Raw genomic sequence first — 15,019 nt, 5'->3', positions numbered from 1 at the left:
TGAAATTTTGTAGCCCGATCTTAGATCCAATCATGGATCCGTCCCTACACGTTCTTGTTATTTCCTTGTAAAAAGTAATCGTTTAATGAAACCTCATTGAATCCAATAAGCTAGAATTCCATTTCTACATTGTTTACTCCCATGGTATTTCCTTTATCTAGAATAATAATTTTGCAAGTACAAGAAATTTACACAGAAGCTGTATGGGATTTTAAAAAATATGACCTGTCAATTCTTTAACCAAGGCAGATGAAAAATAAAATGAATTAAGATTATGCGACATCATTTATTTTGAATTCTTGTACATCTCCTGTGAATAATTTTCTGTACGTATAGCAGGATTCTATTTAGAATTTTCAATGTGTTGACACATAAAAATTCGGCCTAAATCGAACGGCCCAAAGAATGAAGCCCAATAGGAGGATTCCCAAATCAGATAGCCCAAAGGATGAAGCCCAATCAGACAATTCAGGATGAAAGCCCAAATAGGGAAGCCCAGGAACGCGGTAACACCATCGCCCAAGCTTGTAAATCGCCCAGGACCTGAGCGAATGAAGTGCCATGCAGTCGCCCAGAACTGCTACTTTATTCTCTACCCAAACTTTCGAGTCGCCCAAGGTCTTAGCAAACATGAAGTGTTGTGGTTATCAAGAACGCAGTTATCAAAACAGTTATTAAGTAGACATATCACGTTCCACGATTCAAGGAATTCAATCGCAAACGGTTGAACGACGAAGAGTAATGACAGCGTTAAAAAAGGGAGTTCCATGGCAAGTTGGCCATTACGAGGAAAGTGGGCAGTTATAGAACGATCAAGCAGTTTTTAGGCGGTTGATCACAAAAAGATCATCCAGGGAGTATAAAAGGAAGAAAAGACATAGAGCAGAAGGACCGAATCAAAAAACTCTCGAACAGAGAACATGTAATTTTAAATTTCTTAATTTAGATTTAAACACTTCTTTCAGTAACTCGTGTGCTTGCGCCCTTTGAAGGCATTCTGTTTTTAATTTTCAATTGTAAAGTCATCGTCAATAAAGAACACTCCTTTTTGGGACTTTGTCTCAAGAGGTTTGTCCTTACACAATCATCTGATCCCTTTTTAATTGTTAGCGACGAACCCGCGTGAAACACAATGAAAATTTTCTTTACAAGAAATCCATTATTAAATAAGATTCAATTAACACTTCGAAATTCTAGTTAAATAATGCAAGAATGCTTAATCTTCTACAAGTAGAAATTGATATTTAAAGATTTGCTTCACTGTTTCACCAATGATCCATTTCAATTCAGAAGACGATAAATGCACTTCTTGGGCGTGAAAAAAAGTTGAAAAACAAAAAATCTTCAGAGATTAATTACATAAAATAGATAATTGTTTTAAATCGATTTTTCAAGATTGTTCGTTTATCTTCATAAACCTTCCAAAACAAATATTTATAGAATCATCACGACTGGTGAAAAGATCATTGAAGATAATTACTTCCTCATCACACGAGTGTTAATACGCTTTTTAGTCTTCTTGCACCTTCAATTGATGTGTATGGAAAAATCATTTTAAGGTTTAATTATATTCTTCGATACCATTTTTACCTTATGCAAATGATTTGTTATTTAAACAATAGTTATGTAAATTAAATTACTTCATCACGTAATTCCAATGTTACTGTCTATTTTGATCTTATCCATCTTGAAAACATCTTTTATTCAAGAAGATTGAATACGATTATTAGATAAAATGTATATTAAAATATGTTAAATGCTTTGAAAGTTAAATTACTTTGATAGCGAAGGTGATTTTATTTATTTATTTATTTATAAATACTTAAATTTAATCCACTCAAAAGTAAGAAATTAAAGAAGTTCACCTCGAAATGATGATTTTATCTCTTCATGATCATTATAAATTTAATATGCTTATTTATCACATATACATAAGAATGAAATCGTCTTTGTAATAAAATTTGATTTTGTTAATTAAAAATAAATCTATGTTGGGATCAAAATGAAATGTGGATCAAAAGATGGGGACCTGAGCTGCTATTATCCCTTAATTAAGTTGCCTGTTTTGACAGACCACCCAAACCCTTACCCAACCCTTTCTCTCTGCTTCACCCTCTCGCTCTCTGCAACTCTCTCTTCAATACTTTCACAAAACCTAATTCTCTCTCTATATTCATATATAAATCCCTCGCTTGGAAATTTGCATTGGTAGCCTTCAATTTTCATTTCCCCTTGTCTAAATCTCTGTCCTATTGTGTGTTTTTCTTCCTTGAAGTTTGTGATATATCCATTGTTCTGATGGCTGAAAGAAAACTGGATCTCTCGGAGAGTCTCTTTTCATCGAAGCAGTCTGATCAATCATGGAATCCGAAAGGTACTTAGCTGAGCGATTTATGTTGGATTTTTAGTTTTGATAATTTGATTGCTATGAAATGAATTTTTTCTTAAGAGTTATTTTTATAACTTTGCGGTTTTTCTTTAACTCAAATTCTAGGGTTTCAGATCAGATTACTGACTTCGAAGTTATTTATAATTTTGGCGAGATTTCTTTAATTTAATTTTTAAGATAAGAATGTTTCGTTATACTTCTTTTCACATACATTGTTTTTTCCTAGAAATCTTAATGGGAACTTTAAATTTTATGTATCAGTCACATTAATCAAACTACACTTTAAATTCAACTGATGTTATTTGAGAGCGTGGCCGACCGCTGTGTTGTGATTTGGTTTAATTAAAATTTTCCATGTCGGTTGACTTCCAGGCTGTTTGTGACTAAAATAAAACCGTATGTGTTGATTTTATTTACATATATCTTATCTATTTTAATTGTATTTGATTGAAGATTTTGTAGGAAATGAGGTGGAAAAGGGGCTGATGGGATTGCATGATGAATCGAAAGGTATTTTTTACTTTTTAACCAAAATTTTCAGTATTGAATATCCCATGCTTGTCGTATATAATATCCTTGTTCCATATTTCACAGATCAAGGAGCATGTGAGAACAATATTCCTTTGTCTCCACAATGGCTTTATGCTAGGCCAACTGAGACTAAAATGGTAAGCTTTGAAGCACTTGTGCAATGCTTGCTTTTGAGTGTTCTAGTTTGATTGATTCCAGTTCTATCTCCAGAATTCTAGACTCCTGTTTGGACTCTCTACATACTTCAAATCATTGACTGAATCATTGCAGTTTGAGGGAGTTTGTAATTGGACTCAGTAAAAATCTGATTTCAATGCGAAACGGACGTACTAGTCTTATTTGAAACCTGTGGACATTTATAAGAAATCCTATTATTTAACGTTGCAGCTGCTGAATTTATGTTTCTTATGTGGCAATGATCTACTGGGATATTTGGTTTTATGATTGCACGAGGAATGGATATGATTGTATCATTTTGGAAAACTATAAAATGCTCACTTCATCAATTATGTTATATTAATTCTTTCGTCTTTTCAGAGAGCTACCACGAGGGGTGTTGTGCCCTGGAGATGGTATCATATAAAATGAACTTTAAAGCCGATGTCAGTGTGATGGAATATTAGAAGGATATTGTTATATTTAGTTTCCAACTTTAATTCGTATTTTAGGAAACATAATTTAGTTTAATTTAGTTGCTTTTATTATATATTTTCTACAGAGAATAGGGTCTTTTGAAACTCTATATAAAGGGTCTTTGCGATGTAATTCAAAGAACTTGATTATATGAAATAAATTGATTTCTTCCCCAATTCCTATCTTCCCCTCTCCCTCTTCTTATCTCCTCCCCCTGCTTTCTCCTCTTCTTTCCCCTTTCCCTTCTGCTATGATTCTAGTATTGCATCCTGCATCAGGTAGCCAAAACAGCTCCTTATTGTTATTTAGTATTAAGTATAATGGTTTAGAGTTGATCTTATTTTGTCGTTTTATTGTGGTAGATATTTCCCCTTTTCCTGCTTGTCATAAATATGCCCACTTCATGTCCTGTGCTTTATATCTGTTAATAAATTTACTAATAATATGATTCTCTCTCTTGTTTAGGAAACACGTGGACCAAGTTCACTTTCTCTTAGTAGTAATGATTTGAATCAGAAGGAAGGTTGGCGCTCTGATGCACCCGAGGACAAAAAGGATTTGAGAAAAACTGCACTGGAAGCTGATAGTGGTCGCCGCTGGCGAGAAGAAGAAAGGGAAACTGGATTGCTTGGCCGAAAAGATCGTAGGAAGATTGATCGACGTGTTGATACCTCGGGCAGAGAAACAGTTGAAAATAGAGTGTTGCCTGCTCCTGAAAGGTGGCTTGATGCCAGCAATCGTAACTCTTCCCATGAAACAAGGCGTGATAGCAAGTGGTCTTCTAGGTGGGGTCCTGATGACAAAGAAAAGGAAACTCGGATTGAAAAAAGGGTAGATGTGGAGAAGGAAGATGCTCATTATGAAAGTCAATCACTCATGTCAAGTAGCCGTTCTGTTTCTGAACGTGATGGAGATTCTCGAGACAAGTGGAGGCCACGCCACAGGATGGAGGGAAATTCTGGTGGTTCTGGTTATCATCGTGCTGCGCCTGGATTTGGACCTGAAAGGGCACGATTTGAGGGTTCAAATGTGGGGTTTACTGTAGGACGTGGCAGATCTACTGCATCCATTGTAAAGCCTCCATCTGAGGGACCAATTGGTGCTGCTCAATATGTTAAGGGCGGAAGTGTTCCTGGAAAAGCAAGTCTCTCTGTTGGAAAGTTCTTTTATCCTCGGGGGAAACTTCTTGACATATATCGTACCCAGAAGCTTGACCCATCTTTTACCAACATGCCTGACAATTTGGAGGAACTACCCCAACTAACTCAAGTAACTGCTGTCGAACCATTAGCTTTTGTTGCTCCCCAGGCTGAGGAGGAGGCGAGTTTTACAACTTTTCCTTTTTATTAATAGAAATATTTAATGCTATAAAACTTGATTGTGAATAGCACAATGACAAACTCATCCCTTTTTACAGGCCATCTTGAACGACATATTGGAAGGTAAAATAAGTGGCAGTGGGTTATCATACAATTTAGTTAGGAAGGGTGGATTGTCAGATAATGATACAGGTGATTTATCCTTTGAAACCTCATTAGTTGCACCTTCAAATTCTGAACATTTTGATCTTTCATTCTTTTAATTGTATTTCCTTTGGTGGTATTTGAATATTTCTCTCGCTAACTGCATATGTTTCTTTGTTTTGATTAGAAGAAAATGTGGATTCCGTTGGTGCAAAACAGGTCCTCCCTGCAGATATCACAGAAGAGATACTAGATGACTTCTCAAAAGCTACACAGGGTAATATTCACGAAGCTAGTGTGGATCATATCTTTTACAACAACTTAATTAAATCAGGTTCGTAAGATGTGAAATTTATAGAAAACTGTTTTAATATTACTGAGAAAGAGTTTTACTCTGATGACTTATGAAAGCAAACATTTTTACCTTGCCTCAGAGAAAACTGTTAATGATTATGGAAAACAAGAAGTTTCGGAGTCAAGTGGAACAGATTTGAATATCAGTGGCTTACAGGCTTCTATTGGTCGTCAGTCCGATGGTTCGCAGCTCAAAGTTGCAGATTCTGCTGTTACCAGACCTCTGTTTGACGGACGTTCATCTGTTACACTGTTGGAAGTCAATAATAAACTTCCTGATGATTCAAATTCCCTATTTGGTACTCCAACTTCTGAGCGGTATTGGGATGGCAATCTCCATAAATTTGGCAGAACTGAAAATCAGTTAGAAAGGAGAATCCTTCCTGAGGAATTAAGTCTGTACTATCGTGATCCACAAGGAGATATCCAGGGACCTTTCCTTGGAGTGGACATTATTTCATGGTTTGAACAAGGGTTTTTTGGGACTGATTTGCCCGTTCGCTTGGAAGATGCTCCTGATGATGGATCCTTCCAGGAATTGGGTGACGTTATGCCACATTTGAAATTTAAACATGGATGTGATACTATTACCGATTTTTATTCTGATATAGAAAAATCTGTTTCATTGGTGGATAAATTAGAGGTAGGTTTACAAGCTTCTGCTTCTGCTCCTGTTTCTGAATTTATTCCCTCTACTTCATTAGATGGTCCGAGTTAGCAGTCATCTGATTTTGCTGCTTTCTTATTACAGCTTGGTAAGTCAGAAGTACCTGAGCATCATGGTCGTCCATCACTGAGGTTGTATTCCTCAGGAAATGTTCATGACTTTGCTACCCAAGATGAAGGTTTGGTTATCTTAAATCTGGACTTGTTAATTCTGATGATCAATTAAGTAGCATTTGTATCTAATCATCTTCACTGTTTTTTTCCAATTTAACAGATATTGTGTTTCCAGGCAGACCTGGAAGTGGTGGCAATCCTGTTGGGAAATTTTCTAGGGGGTTTGGCGAAACTTCTGCCAATTTTGGTAACCAGTCGACTCTTCCTACCGAACTGAAAGACCCTGGAGTCTCATCTCAGAAGGATAGTAAGTTGCATCCTCTTGGGTTGTTGTGGTCTGAGCTTGAAAGTACTTATGCTAAGAATAGTCAGATGCCAAATACTTTAGCTAATGCACATGTTGAGGATCAACATTTAAACCATGTGTCCGGAAGATTTGCCCCCTCCAGTTCAATGGCCAATTCAACTCATGTGTCTGGAAGATTTGACTCCTCAAGTTCAATGGCCAATTCAACTCATGCCACAGAGACGTGGTCAGATGTTTATGGTAGAAATACTCTTTCCGATCCCAAACTCTTTCCAGATGTCATGGAGGCTCGCCAGTGCATGGACCAAGACTATAGCCACTTTGATTTGGAGGACAAGCTATCGTCCCTACAACTGCAACAGCAGCATCGTCATCAACATAGTTTAATGCCTCTTAATAATACGCAACTGAATGATGCAATGCTAGAACGAGTGCCAAGTCAGAGTATGATGCACCACCAACAGTTGGCCAATCAAACAGTACAAGATCTGGAGCACTTTTTGGCCCTTCGGTCGCAGCAGCAGAGGCAATTGCAGCTTCAACAACAGCAACAACAGTTCCACCAACAGCAAATGTTCTTGAAAGAGCAGCAAGAGTCCCAGGCCAGACAGGTGCTTTTTGAACAACTGCTGCAGAATCAAATTCGGGAATCTGGCCAAGGGCAGTCTCGTGTTGATGCTCTTAGATCAGACAGTGCTCTTGAACAAGCAATATTGAAGCAGCACGTTCTTAATGACCTGCAACAGCGTTCACATTTTCCACCAAGGCGTGCTGACTCATCCCTGCAGCAATTAATACAAGCAAAATTTGGGCAAATGTCCCATCAAGGGCAACCTAATGACTTGTTGGAGCTGTTATCTAGAGGAAATCATGGGCAACATCCCTTGGATCAGCAGATTCTTCAGCTAGAACAGGGAAGATCTTTGCCGTTGGGTCTCAGGCAGCGTTTGGAAATGGAAGAAGACAGGCAAGCTAGTCATGGGTGGCCTCTTGATGAAGCCAATCAGTTCCTTAGAAATCCTGCAACTGCTCATCGAGCTGGCTCCTCTGGATTCGGTCCATTAGATCTTTATCAGCAACAAAGAGGGGCTGCTGAGGACCAATTCAGCCATCTTGAACTAAATGGTTTATTACAAGAGAGAATCCAACGAGGAATTTATGACCATGGCATGCTGCCGTTTGAGCGCTCAATGTCACTACCTGATGGCTCTACTAGTGTAAACCTGGATTCTATGAATTCTATGGCCCGAGCTCATGGTTTAGAAATTCAGGAGCAGACTACACGACTGCATCCAGGTGGTCCAGGCAGTAGATTCTCATCAGGGATCTACTCTCAGCATTCATACCAACCTTCAATTCCCGATCAATTTCATCCACACTTGGACACCACTGAGGGTCACTGGTCTGAGAATCATAGTCAGTTATCCAGTGACTGGGTTGAATCAAGAATTCAGCAACTACATAATGATAATGAGAGGCATAAGAGGGAAGCGGATGTCAAATGGACAATGGAAGATCCGAGTTTATGGATGTCATCTGGACTAAATGATGACAGTTCAAAACAGCTGTTCATGGAATTACTGCATCAGAAATCGGGCCAACAGACCAATGAGGTATCCCAAGGGAGAAGGCCTTCAGGGACAGGTGATGCAAATCATTCAATTAGTCTTCTTTTAGATCAGGAGGCAGGTACCAAGCACTCCTTTACCATTGGGTCCTATTGTTCTGATTCAGGTGGATTACTTCAGGATCTACTAGCTGATGGAATGACCAATGCTCTGGAACAAGTTGGATTGCCTTTAAGCTCAAAGTCTGGAGAAAATTTCAGTTCTGGAATTGGTGAAAGCTCTCAGGTAATTTACAACTACTCTAGCATGGAATACATATTATTCTTTGAGGTAAATTTATTGAATGTGGAGGAAATCACCCAAGTACTCATTAGTGAAGATGGTGATATGCAGGGACCAGATTCAGTATCGCAAGCAGGCATAGTTGAGCGGGCTGGCCTTGTAGATAGTGGGGAAGTACCTGTTAGCGTATTCGATCAGCATGCTTCATTTCGCTCTACTGGTAACTTTCTGTTCTTGGTTGCTTTCCTTTCTCGTTCTTCCACATACGTAAATGTGAATCACTAAATTTCTGAATTGTGGCCAGGGTTTAATTCAACCGATTCTTTTTCGGAGGAGGCTGCTAAGGATAGGTAAGAACAATCTTGGGTGCTCTTACTGCTATAATTAGAGAAATCTCTAGTCATTGAATTTTTAAATTCTTTTCGACTTTGACAAAATTCCCGAGAAAATTTACTTTGGCGAAATAATATATCGTTGTTTTCTGGGAACTGTAGTTCCCACTATTTGGACTTCATTTTGAATTTTAATGTAATGTAGTTAATAGATTGTTGTCTCGGTGGGAACTATTATTATTATTATTATTTTTGATAGGTAATCAGATAATTTTATTAATCAAAGGAATCTAGGTGGGAACTATTATTCCACTAATTATTATTTCTGGGCATTTTCTAGGATGTTGTTTCTTAATAAGTGACAAAGTTTCGCTTGAAATCAGATTGGAAGTAGTAGATATTATTTCTGCATTTAAATTAAGCTGTTGTAGTTGTGGAATATTTGTTCGAGATTTCTTGATGTCACTGTTCTTTCTGTAAATTTTGTTATCTTCTCTATGTCTCTTGATTCAACATTTTTACACGTTATTATGGGCAGTTTGCAATCCACCACATCAAAAATGCCGGAAAACATCTTGCTGAGACGTCCACCTGTTTCACGGGCTGCATCTTCTCAGGGAGCGGTGTCTGAATTGACTGCTGATTCAGTCATCAGAGGAAAACACATTCCAAATGCGGTGCCTTCTGACGGTAGGAAAGGATTTTAATTTTTCATCTTCTGTGTTTTTATTTACCATTGTAATGCCTCCTCGTGTTTTTTGTAACAGATGTATTGGCATCTTTATTATTCACATGTATTTGTTCATTTCTAATTACTCGCTTCACTTTTTCTTCTTGCTTTTCAGTGATGAGGGGAGAAACGGGAGGGGATCCAGGAAATGTTGACCGTCCATCATCTGGCAATAAGTCCATGGAGTTTCAACGGGCTGATGCTGATGCTGATGTCCTTGAGACGTCGTTCAGTGACATGCTTAAAAGCAATGCTAAGAAACCGACTCCTCAAGAAAGTAATGCACCAGCAGCAGCTGGAGCTTCAGAGTCATCAGAAGTAATGGGGGCAAAAAACAGCAAGAAGAAGGGGAAGAAAGGTAGACAAATTGATCCTGCTCTTCTAGGATTCAAAGTCACAAGCAACAGGATCCTGATGGGTGAGATACAGCGGATAGAAGATTAATCTCTCCTGTCACCGTAATTTGTTGTAGAGGTTTGAGTTTGTATAGTTTTTTTAGCAAAGTTAATTCTTTTGTTAAAGTTTTCCTATCGCCCAGTTGTATTTCATTGGTGAGGATGTAAAGGCGGTTCTCGGCTTGTTTAGTTTTTAGAGGTAAATTTGACTTAGGATTGCTCAAATATTTTGTACAGATTTTTTACGCACATCAAATCAACAAAGAATAATGGTACTATGCCAAATCAGTAAATTTTGCTTAATATGTTACGTAAGAACAAGTCTAATGGCCAAGTTCAAGAGGAATGGCAGATGATGGCAACATGCAATGACAAGCTCAAAAGCAAGATAGATGATCTATGTACTAGTACTGCAGTCAAGAAGGCTAAAAAGAGGATAATCCCTCTCTTGATATCGAAATGATTTAGTGAGAAGGGGATCATCCTACATTAGCATAGTGATTCAACACCTCAGGTTCTAGTTTTGGTTAGATGAAGTTGCAATAACTTTCGAAACTTCATAGCTGGACTCGGTTTGAGTCTATTGCTTTCGATCATTAGATATTTTGCCCACTTACATCTTGAGCTTTTCTTGATTTGTTTGGATGTAACTTCATATCAAATGATATCTTAATTCTTCTCTTGGATTTTGCTGCTGCTTAAGTGAAATCTCTAAGATTTGGTACAGTTTTGAACGTGTTTCAGCTCATGCAATTTGGGTCTTGCACTGTTTCGGCCAGATTCATTGTTCTAGGGGTGAAACTATTTATAGATTTTCAAAGGCAGATTCGAGTTTCAGTGTTTTAGCAAGTGCTTTTGGGTTTCGTGTTCAAGGCTCCCTTTGTTTTGCCAGATTCAAGCCCCACCTTTGGAGTTTTTATTTGGTCTGCAGCTTGGATCCTCTTCTTGGAGGTTCATAGTTTCATATCAGCTTGGTATTCCTTGGTTCAGTTCGGCCAGAACGTTGCACTGGGCCAGATGAATATCAACTTTCCAGAATACTTGGTTTTCAACTGGGTTCTTGGATTGTGATCGGCCTGCTCCTTGGGGTTCAACGTGGGGGAGTTCTACTTGCTTGTCAACTTCACTTGAATATCTTGAAGATTGTATGTATGTATTTGGTTATTTTCCCTATTTTGATATTGGTCAAAGAAGTTGGAAGTGTTTGGCAGCTTTTTGGAGTCTTGTAACGGCTACATTGGGTTAAAAATTTGTCTTTTGCCACCCACTTACCTAGTTATTCTGACTTTGGTCACAGGCTTGCAGATTTCTGTCTCCTTTCACCTTTTCACCTTCAACGGTCCATATTTCTTCCTGAGCCTTTTGGACACCTGCTGTAAATGGGCAGGAAAAAGGGCCATCATAGTGGACCACTCCACTTAAAACACCTCCCCAGGCCAACAAAAATGTCCAGCAAACAGTAAAGGATATGGTAGGTCCAATTAAGCCTGATATTGCCCCAATCCTTGCTATCCAAAAACAACAGTTAATTGCTGACCCAAACAAGCAACATGCTGGAAATTTGATTCAGGCAGCTCAGATTGCTGGAGTTTCGAGCAAGGTAAGCAATGTTACAACAGATAAGGATTTTTGGAAAGGTCTTAGCGATGAGAACTCACCAAGTGTGTCCCAAACACTTGGTGATGACGATACAGATTCAGGAAGTTTGACTGGGGCGATTTAGGTAATCAAAGATGATGTTGTTAGCGGCGAAAAAACTACCAAAGCTCCATGGGTGGATCTTTTTAAGGATAACAGGAAATCTGAAGATGGTTTTAAGATGCGATCATTCGAAAATCTGCCCGAAGAAGTGGTTTTAACCGAAAATGATGCGGATGATGTTGAGAAGTCGATGGGTTATTGCCTTGTTGGGTACTTTGCAGGTAGATTCCCGGGGAAATCAGCCCTGCTTCAACTTTGCGACTCATGGAAGGTAAAGTACCAATACTTAGTACACAAAAGTGGTTGGTTGATCTTCAAGTTTGAAGATGAATCTGAAAGATTAAGTGTGCTTCATGGAGGGCCCTACTTCGTCTTTGGGAGACCATTAATGCTTAAAGTTATGCCCCGTTATTTCCAGTTTGATGATAAAGAGGTTTGCACCATGCTGGTGTGGATAAATTTACCGGGTTCACCCTTGGAATTTTGCGATCCGGTGGCATTGGGGAAGATCGTTTCTAAAGTTGGTAAACCAATTTCCACTGACAAACTCACTGCCACAAAAGGTAGACTTTTCTATGCAAGAGTACTTGTTGAAGTTGATGCCTCAATTGAATTGGTGCGGTTAGTTAAGTCGAAGCTGCCTAACGGAAAGCCTAGGGAGCAAGAGATTTACTTTGAACATGAGCCGAAATTTTGTGCCAAATGCAAAGTTTTTGGCCATAATACACATGGTTGCAACCTTAAAAAACAGGCTGCAAATGCTAAGGGAAAGGACAGCGACGTTAACACACCGAATAGATCACATGCTGCTTCACAAATGACGAGTGGACAGGATACAGAAATCAAGCACATTGGAGGAACAAATTTCGGACCAGGCTATTTTGATATCACAAAAAGAACAGAAAATTGCTAGAACTCAGCAGCAGAGAGGATCACAGACTAGGCAAAATGCTGTGGTAGATGCACCACAGCCTGGCACAAACAATCAATTGCTGGACAACTGATTAGCATGATTGAGAACCAGCAGGGTGATGGACAATTCATTGAGGTTAACAAGAATAAGGGCAATGTGCAACTCCAATCCAGATAGAGGCAACTCAAGTGGCTAATCCTACTTCACAAGGACTACCAAACAATGAAAAGTTGAAAGGAAAGCTCGACAAGCAAAGGAAAATTTTGGCTTCTAAAGATAGTAGGAAGAAGTGAATTTCCCTTGCTTCATCATCATGAAGATCGCATCATGGAATATCAGGGGTTTGAACCTACCCCTAAAGCAAAATGGGGTTCGAAGCTTCATCAACCAACACAACATTGATGTTATGTGTATATTGGAGACAAAACTTGGGGTACCAAAATAGATCGTATTATGCGGAATAAATTCAACGGATTGTTGCAAGTGAACAACTTCCTTACTCATCAGGCCGGGCGTATTTTGATCTTATGGAATCCTTTGAAAGTTGAACTAGAAGGACTAGAGACCTCACCACAAGTTATTCGTTGTTTGGCTAAATGCAAGGTAACTTCTTATATCTTCCATGTTAGCTTATTTATGCTTTTCATTCTATTGTTACCCGAAGACCCCTTTGGTACAACATTAAGGAATTTGGCTTAAACCATGATTTACCATGGATGTTAGTCAGGGACTTTAATAATGTGCTTAAAAATGATGAGAGGAGCAACGGTGCTCAAGTTACTCCATATGAAGGTAGGGACTTTGAAAGTTGTTGCCTTAGTGTTGGCCTCACGGACGTTAGATCCATTGGCTATTATTCACTTGGACTAATTCTTCAATTTGGAGCAAGATAGATAGGACTATGGTAAATGATACTTGGGTACAAGTAGGACTCCATTGCCTAGCTGATTTTCAACCTTCAGGCTGCCTCTTGGACCATTCACCTTATATCGTTTTGATGGTTGAACACGATGGGAGCAGAAGAAAGTCATTCAGAGTATTCAACATGTGGACAAACCATGATGATTTTCGGGATGTTGTTCAAATAGACTGGAATCATGCGGTTTTGGGCACTAAACACTTCATTCTTTGCAAGAAATTACATCATCTCAAAGGGGCCTTGAGAAAGCTAAATGAGAAACACTTTGGGCACATTTCTAATAGGGTTGAGGCAGCAAAAAGGAACCTGAAAGTAGCTCAACTCGAGTTACATGACTCTCAACTTCAATATAAGGTGCAACAATTGAGAAAGGAAGCTATGCATCTATGTGAAGCAGAGAGGAACTTCTATTTTCAGAAAGCCAAGTGTTCCTACTTGAAAAGCAGTGACATATGTACTAAATTTTTCCATTCGATGGTCAAGAGGAATACAAAGAAGAATTATATTGTAGTTGTAGCAAAAGAGGATGGTACTCTTACCACTTCTCAAAATTAGGTTGCCGCATAATTTTTTCGATTTTATGAAACACTACTAGGAACCAACAGTCAAGTCCATCCGATTGATTCTGTTATTTTAAAGGCTGGGCCTGGGATCTCTTCGGAACATTTTACGGCACTAGCTAGGGACATTTCGAGGCAAGAGATCAAGGATGCTTTATTTGATATTGGTGACGATAAATCACTAGGACCCGATGTATATATTTCATGTTCTTTCAAAAAGTCTTAGGAGACTGTCAGGAATGATTTCATGGGAGGAATTGAAGAGTTCTTTACTTCAAAATCTCTACTTAAACAAATTAACGATACTGTCATTGCATTGGTGCCTAAGTCGAGCCACTCACCTACCATTGGGGATTTTAGACCTATTGCATGTTGTAACGTATTCTACAAAGTTATCACAAAGATACTTGCTAATAGATTGAGCCCGATACTTGAGAATATTACTGACCGTGCATTGGCCGCATTCATCAAGGGACGGAGTATGACGGAAAATATACATCTTGCACAAGAATTGTTGAGACAATATAATCGGAAGCGAGTCTCTCCTAGATGTCTTTTAAAAATTGATCTTCATAAATCATATGACTTGGTAAGTTGGGATTTCTTTAAAGACGTCCTTATTAGGTTGAACTTCCCTCCAAGATTTATTGATTGGGTAATGGAATGCATCACTACACCTTCATACTCCATTGCATTAAATGGTAGTTTACATGGTTTCATAAAAGGCAGAAAGGGACTTCGACAAGGAGATCCTCTCTTCCCCTTCTTATTTGTGCTATGTCTTGAATATTTCTCAAGAATGTCGAAGGCTGCAATTGATAATGGTGAGTTTAATTTTCACCCTAAATGGGGTCTACTTAAGATTACACATCTTGCCTTTGCTGATGATTTGATGCTTTTCGCGAGAGGGGATGTTATATCAGTTCGCATTTTAATGGAATGCTTGGATAAATTTGGAGATTCTTCGGGACTTCGAATGAATACCATGAAATCAAGTTTATTTACAGCTGGTATTCAGGGACATGAGTTGGAAGAAATTCAAGAGTTGACAAGTATTCTGAAGGTTCGATGCCTTTTTGTTATTTGGGTGTATCCCGCTAGCTACCGGAAAGCTTAAGTCGGCTATTTTACATCTCTCTTAGACAAGATTTTAGCATACATA

The 15,019-nt window shown here is 38.6% G+C and overlaps 1 protein-coding gene across 4 annotated transcripts; it reads left to right on the top strand.

Annotated features, from left to right (window-relative positions):
- The first annotated feature begins 2,087 nt into the window (after nucleotides 1-2,087).
- Nucleotides 2,088-10,067, top strand: LOC111396098. 4 transcript variants are annotated; one of them, XM_023022393.1, is made up of 14 exons: nucleotides 2,088-2,374; nucleotides 2,852-2,899; nucleotides 2,984-3,057; nucleotides 4,019-4,873; nucleotides 4,971-5,064; nucleotides 5,204-5,350; nucleotides 5,451-6,013; nucleotides 6,122-6,215; nucleotides 6,311-8,101; nucleotides 8,192-8,310; nucleotides 8,419-8,527; nucleotides 8,612-8,657; nucleotides 9,178-9,329; nucleotides 9,485-10,067. In XM_023022393.1, the coding sequence occupies exons 1-14, from the start codon at nucleotides 2,299-2,301 to the stop codon at nucleotides 9,811-9,813; spliced, it is 4,497 nt and encodes a 1,498-aa protein (XP_022878161.1). In that variant the 5' UTR covers nucleotides 2,088-2,298; the 3' UTR covers nucleotides 9,814-10,067. The 4 variants fall into 4 exon arrangements, 3 of the variants coding, with proteins under 3 accessions (XP_022878161.1, XP_022878162.1, XP_022878160.1); XM_023022394.1 differs by having other exon boundaries at nucleotides 2,843-2,899; nucleotides 6,326-8,101; XM_023022392.1 differs by having other exon boundaries at nucleotides 2,843-2,899.
- Nucleotides 10,068-15,019: the final 4,952 nt, after the last annotated feature.

This window comes from Olea europaea, chromosome 6 (assembly GCF_002742605.1).
Source record: "Olea europaea var. sylvestris chromosome 6, O_europaea_v1, whole genome shotgun sequence".
NCBI lineage: Eukaryota > Viridiplantae > Streptophyta > Magnoliopsida > Lamiales > Oleaceae > Olea > Olea europaea.
Note: the sequence above shows the minus strand (reverse complement) of the source record. Positions and strands in the feature narration are given on the sequence as shown.

Coding starts and splice junctions, on each gene's coding strand:
- LOC111396098 (XM_023022392.1), top strand. CDS start 2,299: ATGGCTGAAAGAAAACTGGATCTCTCGGAGAGTCTCTTTTCATCGAAG. Junction 2,900..2,983: donor ATTGCATGATGAATCGAAAG/GTATTTTTTACT, acceptor CATATTTCACAG/ATCAAGGAGCATGTGAGAAC. Junction 6,216..6,310: donor CTTTGCTACCCAAGATGAAG/GTTTGGTTATCT, acceptor CCAATTTAACAG/ATATTGTGTTTCCAGGCAGA.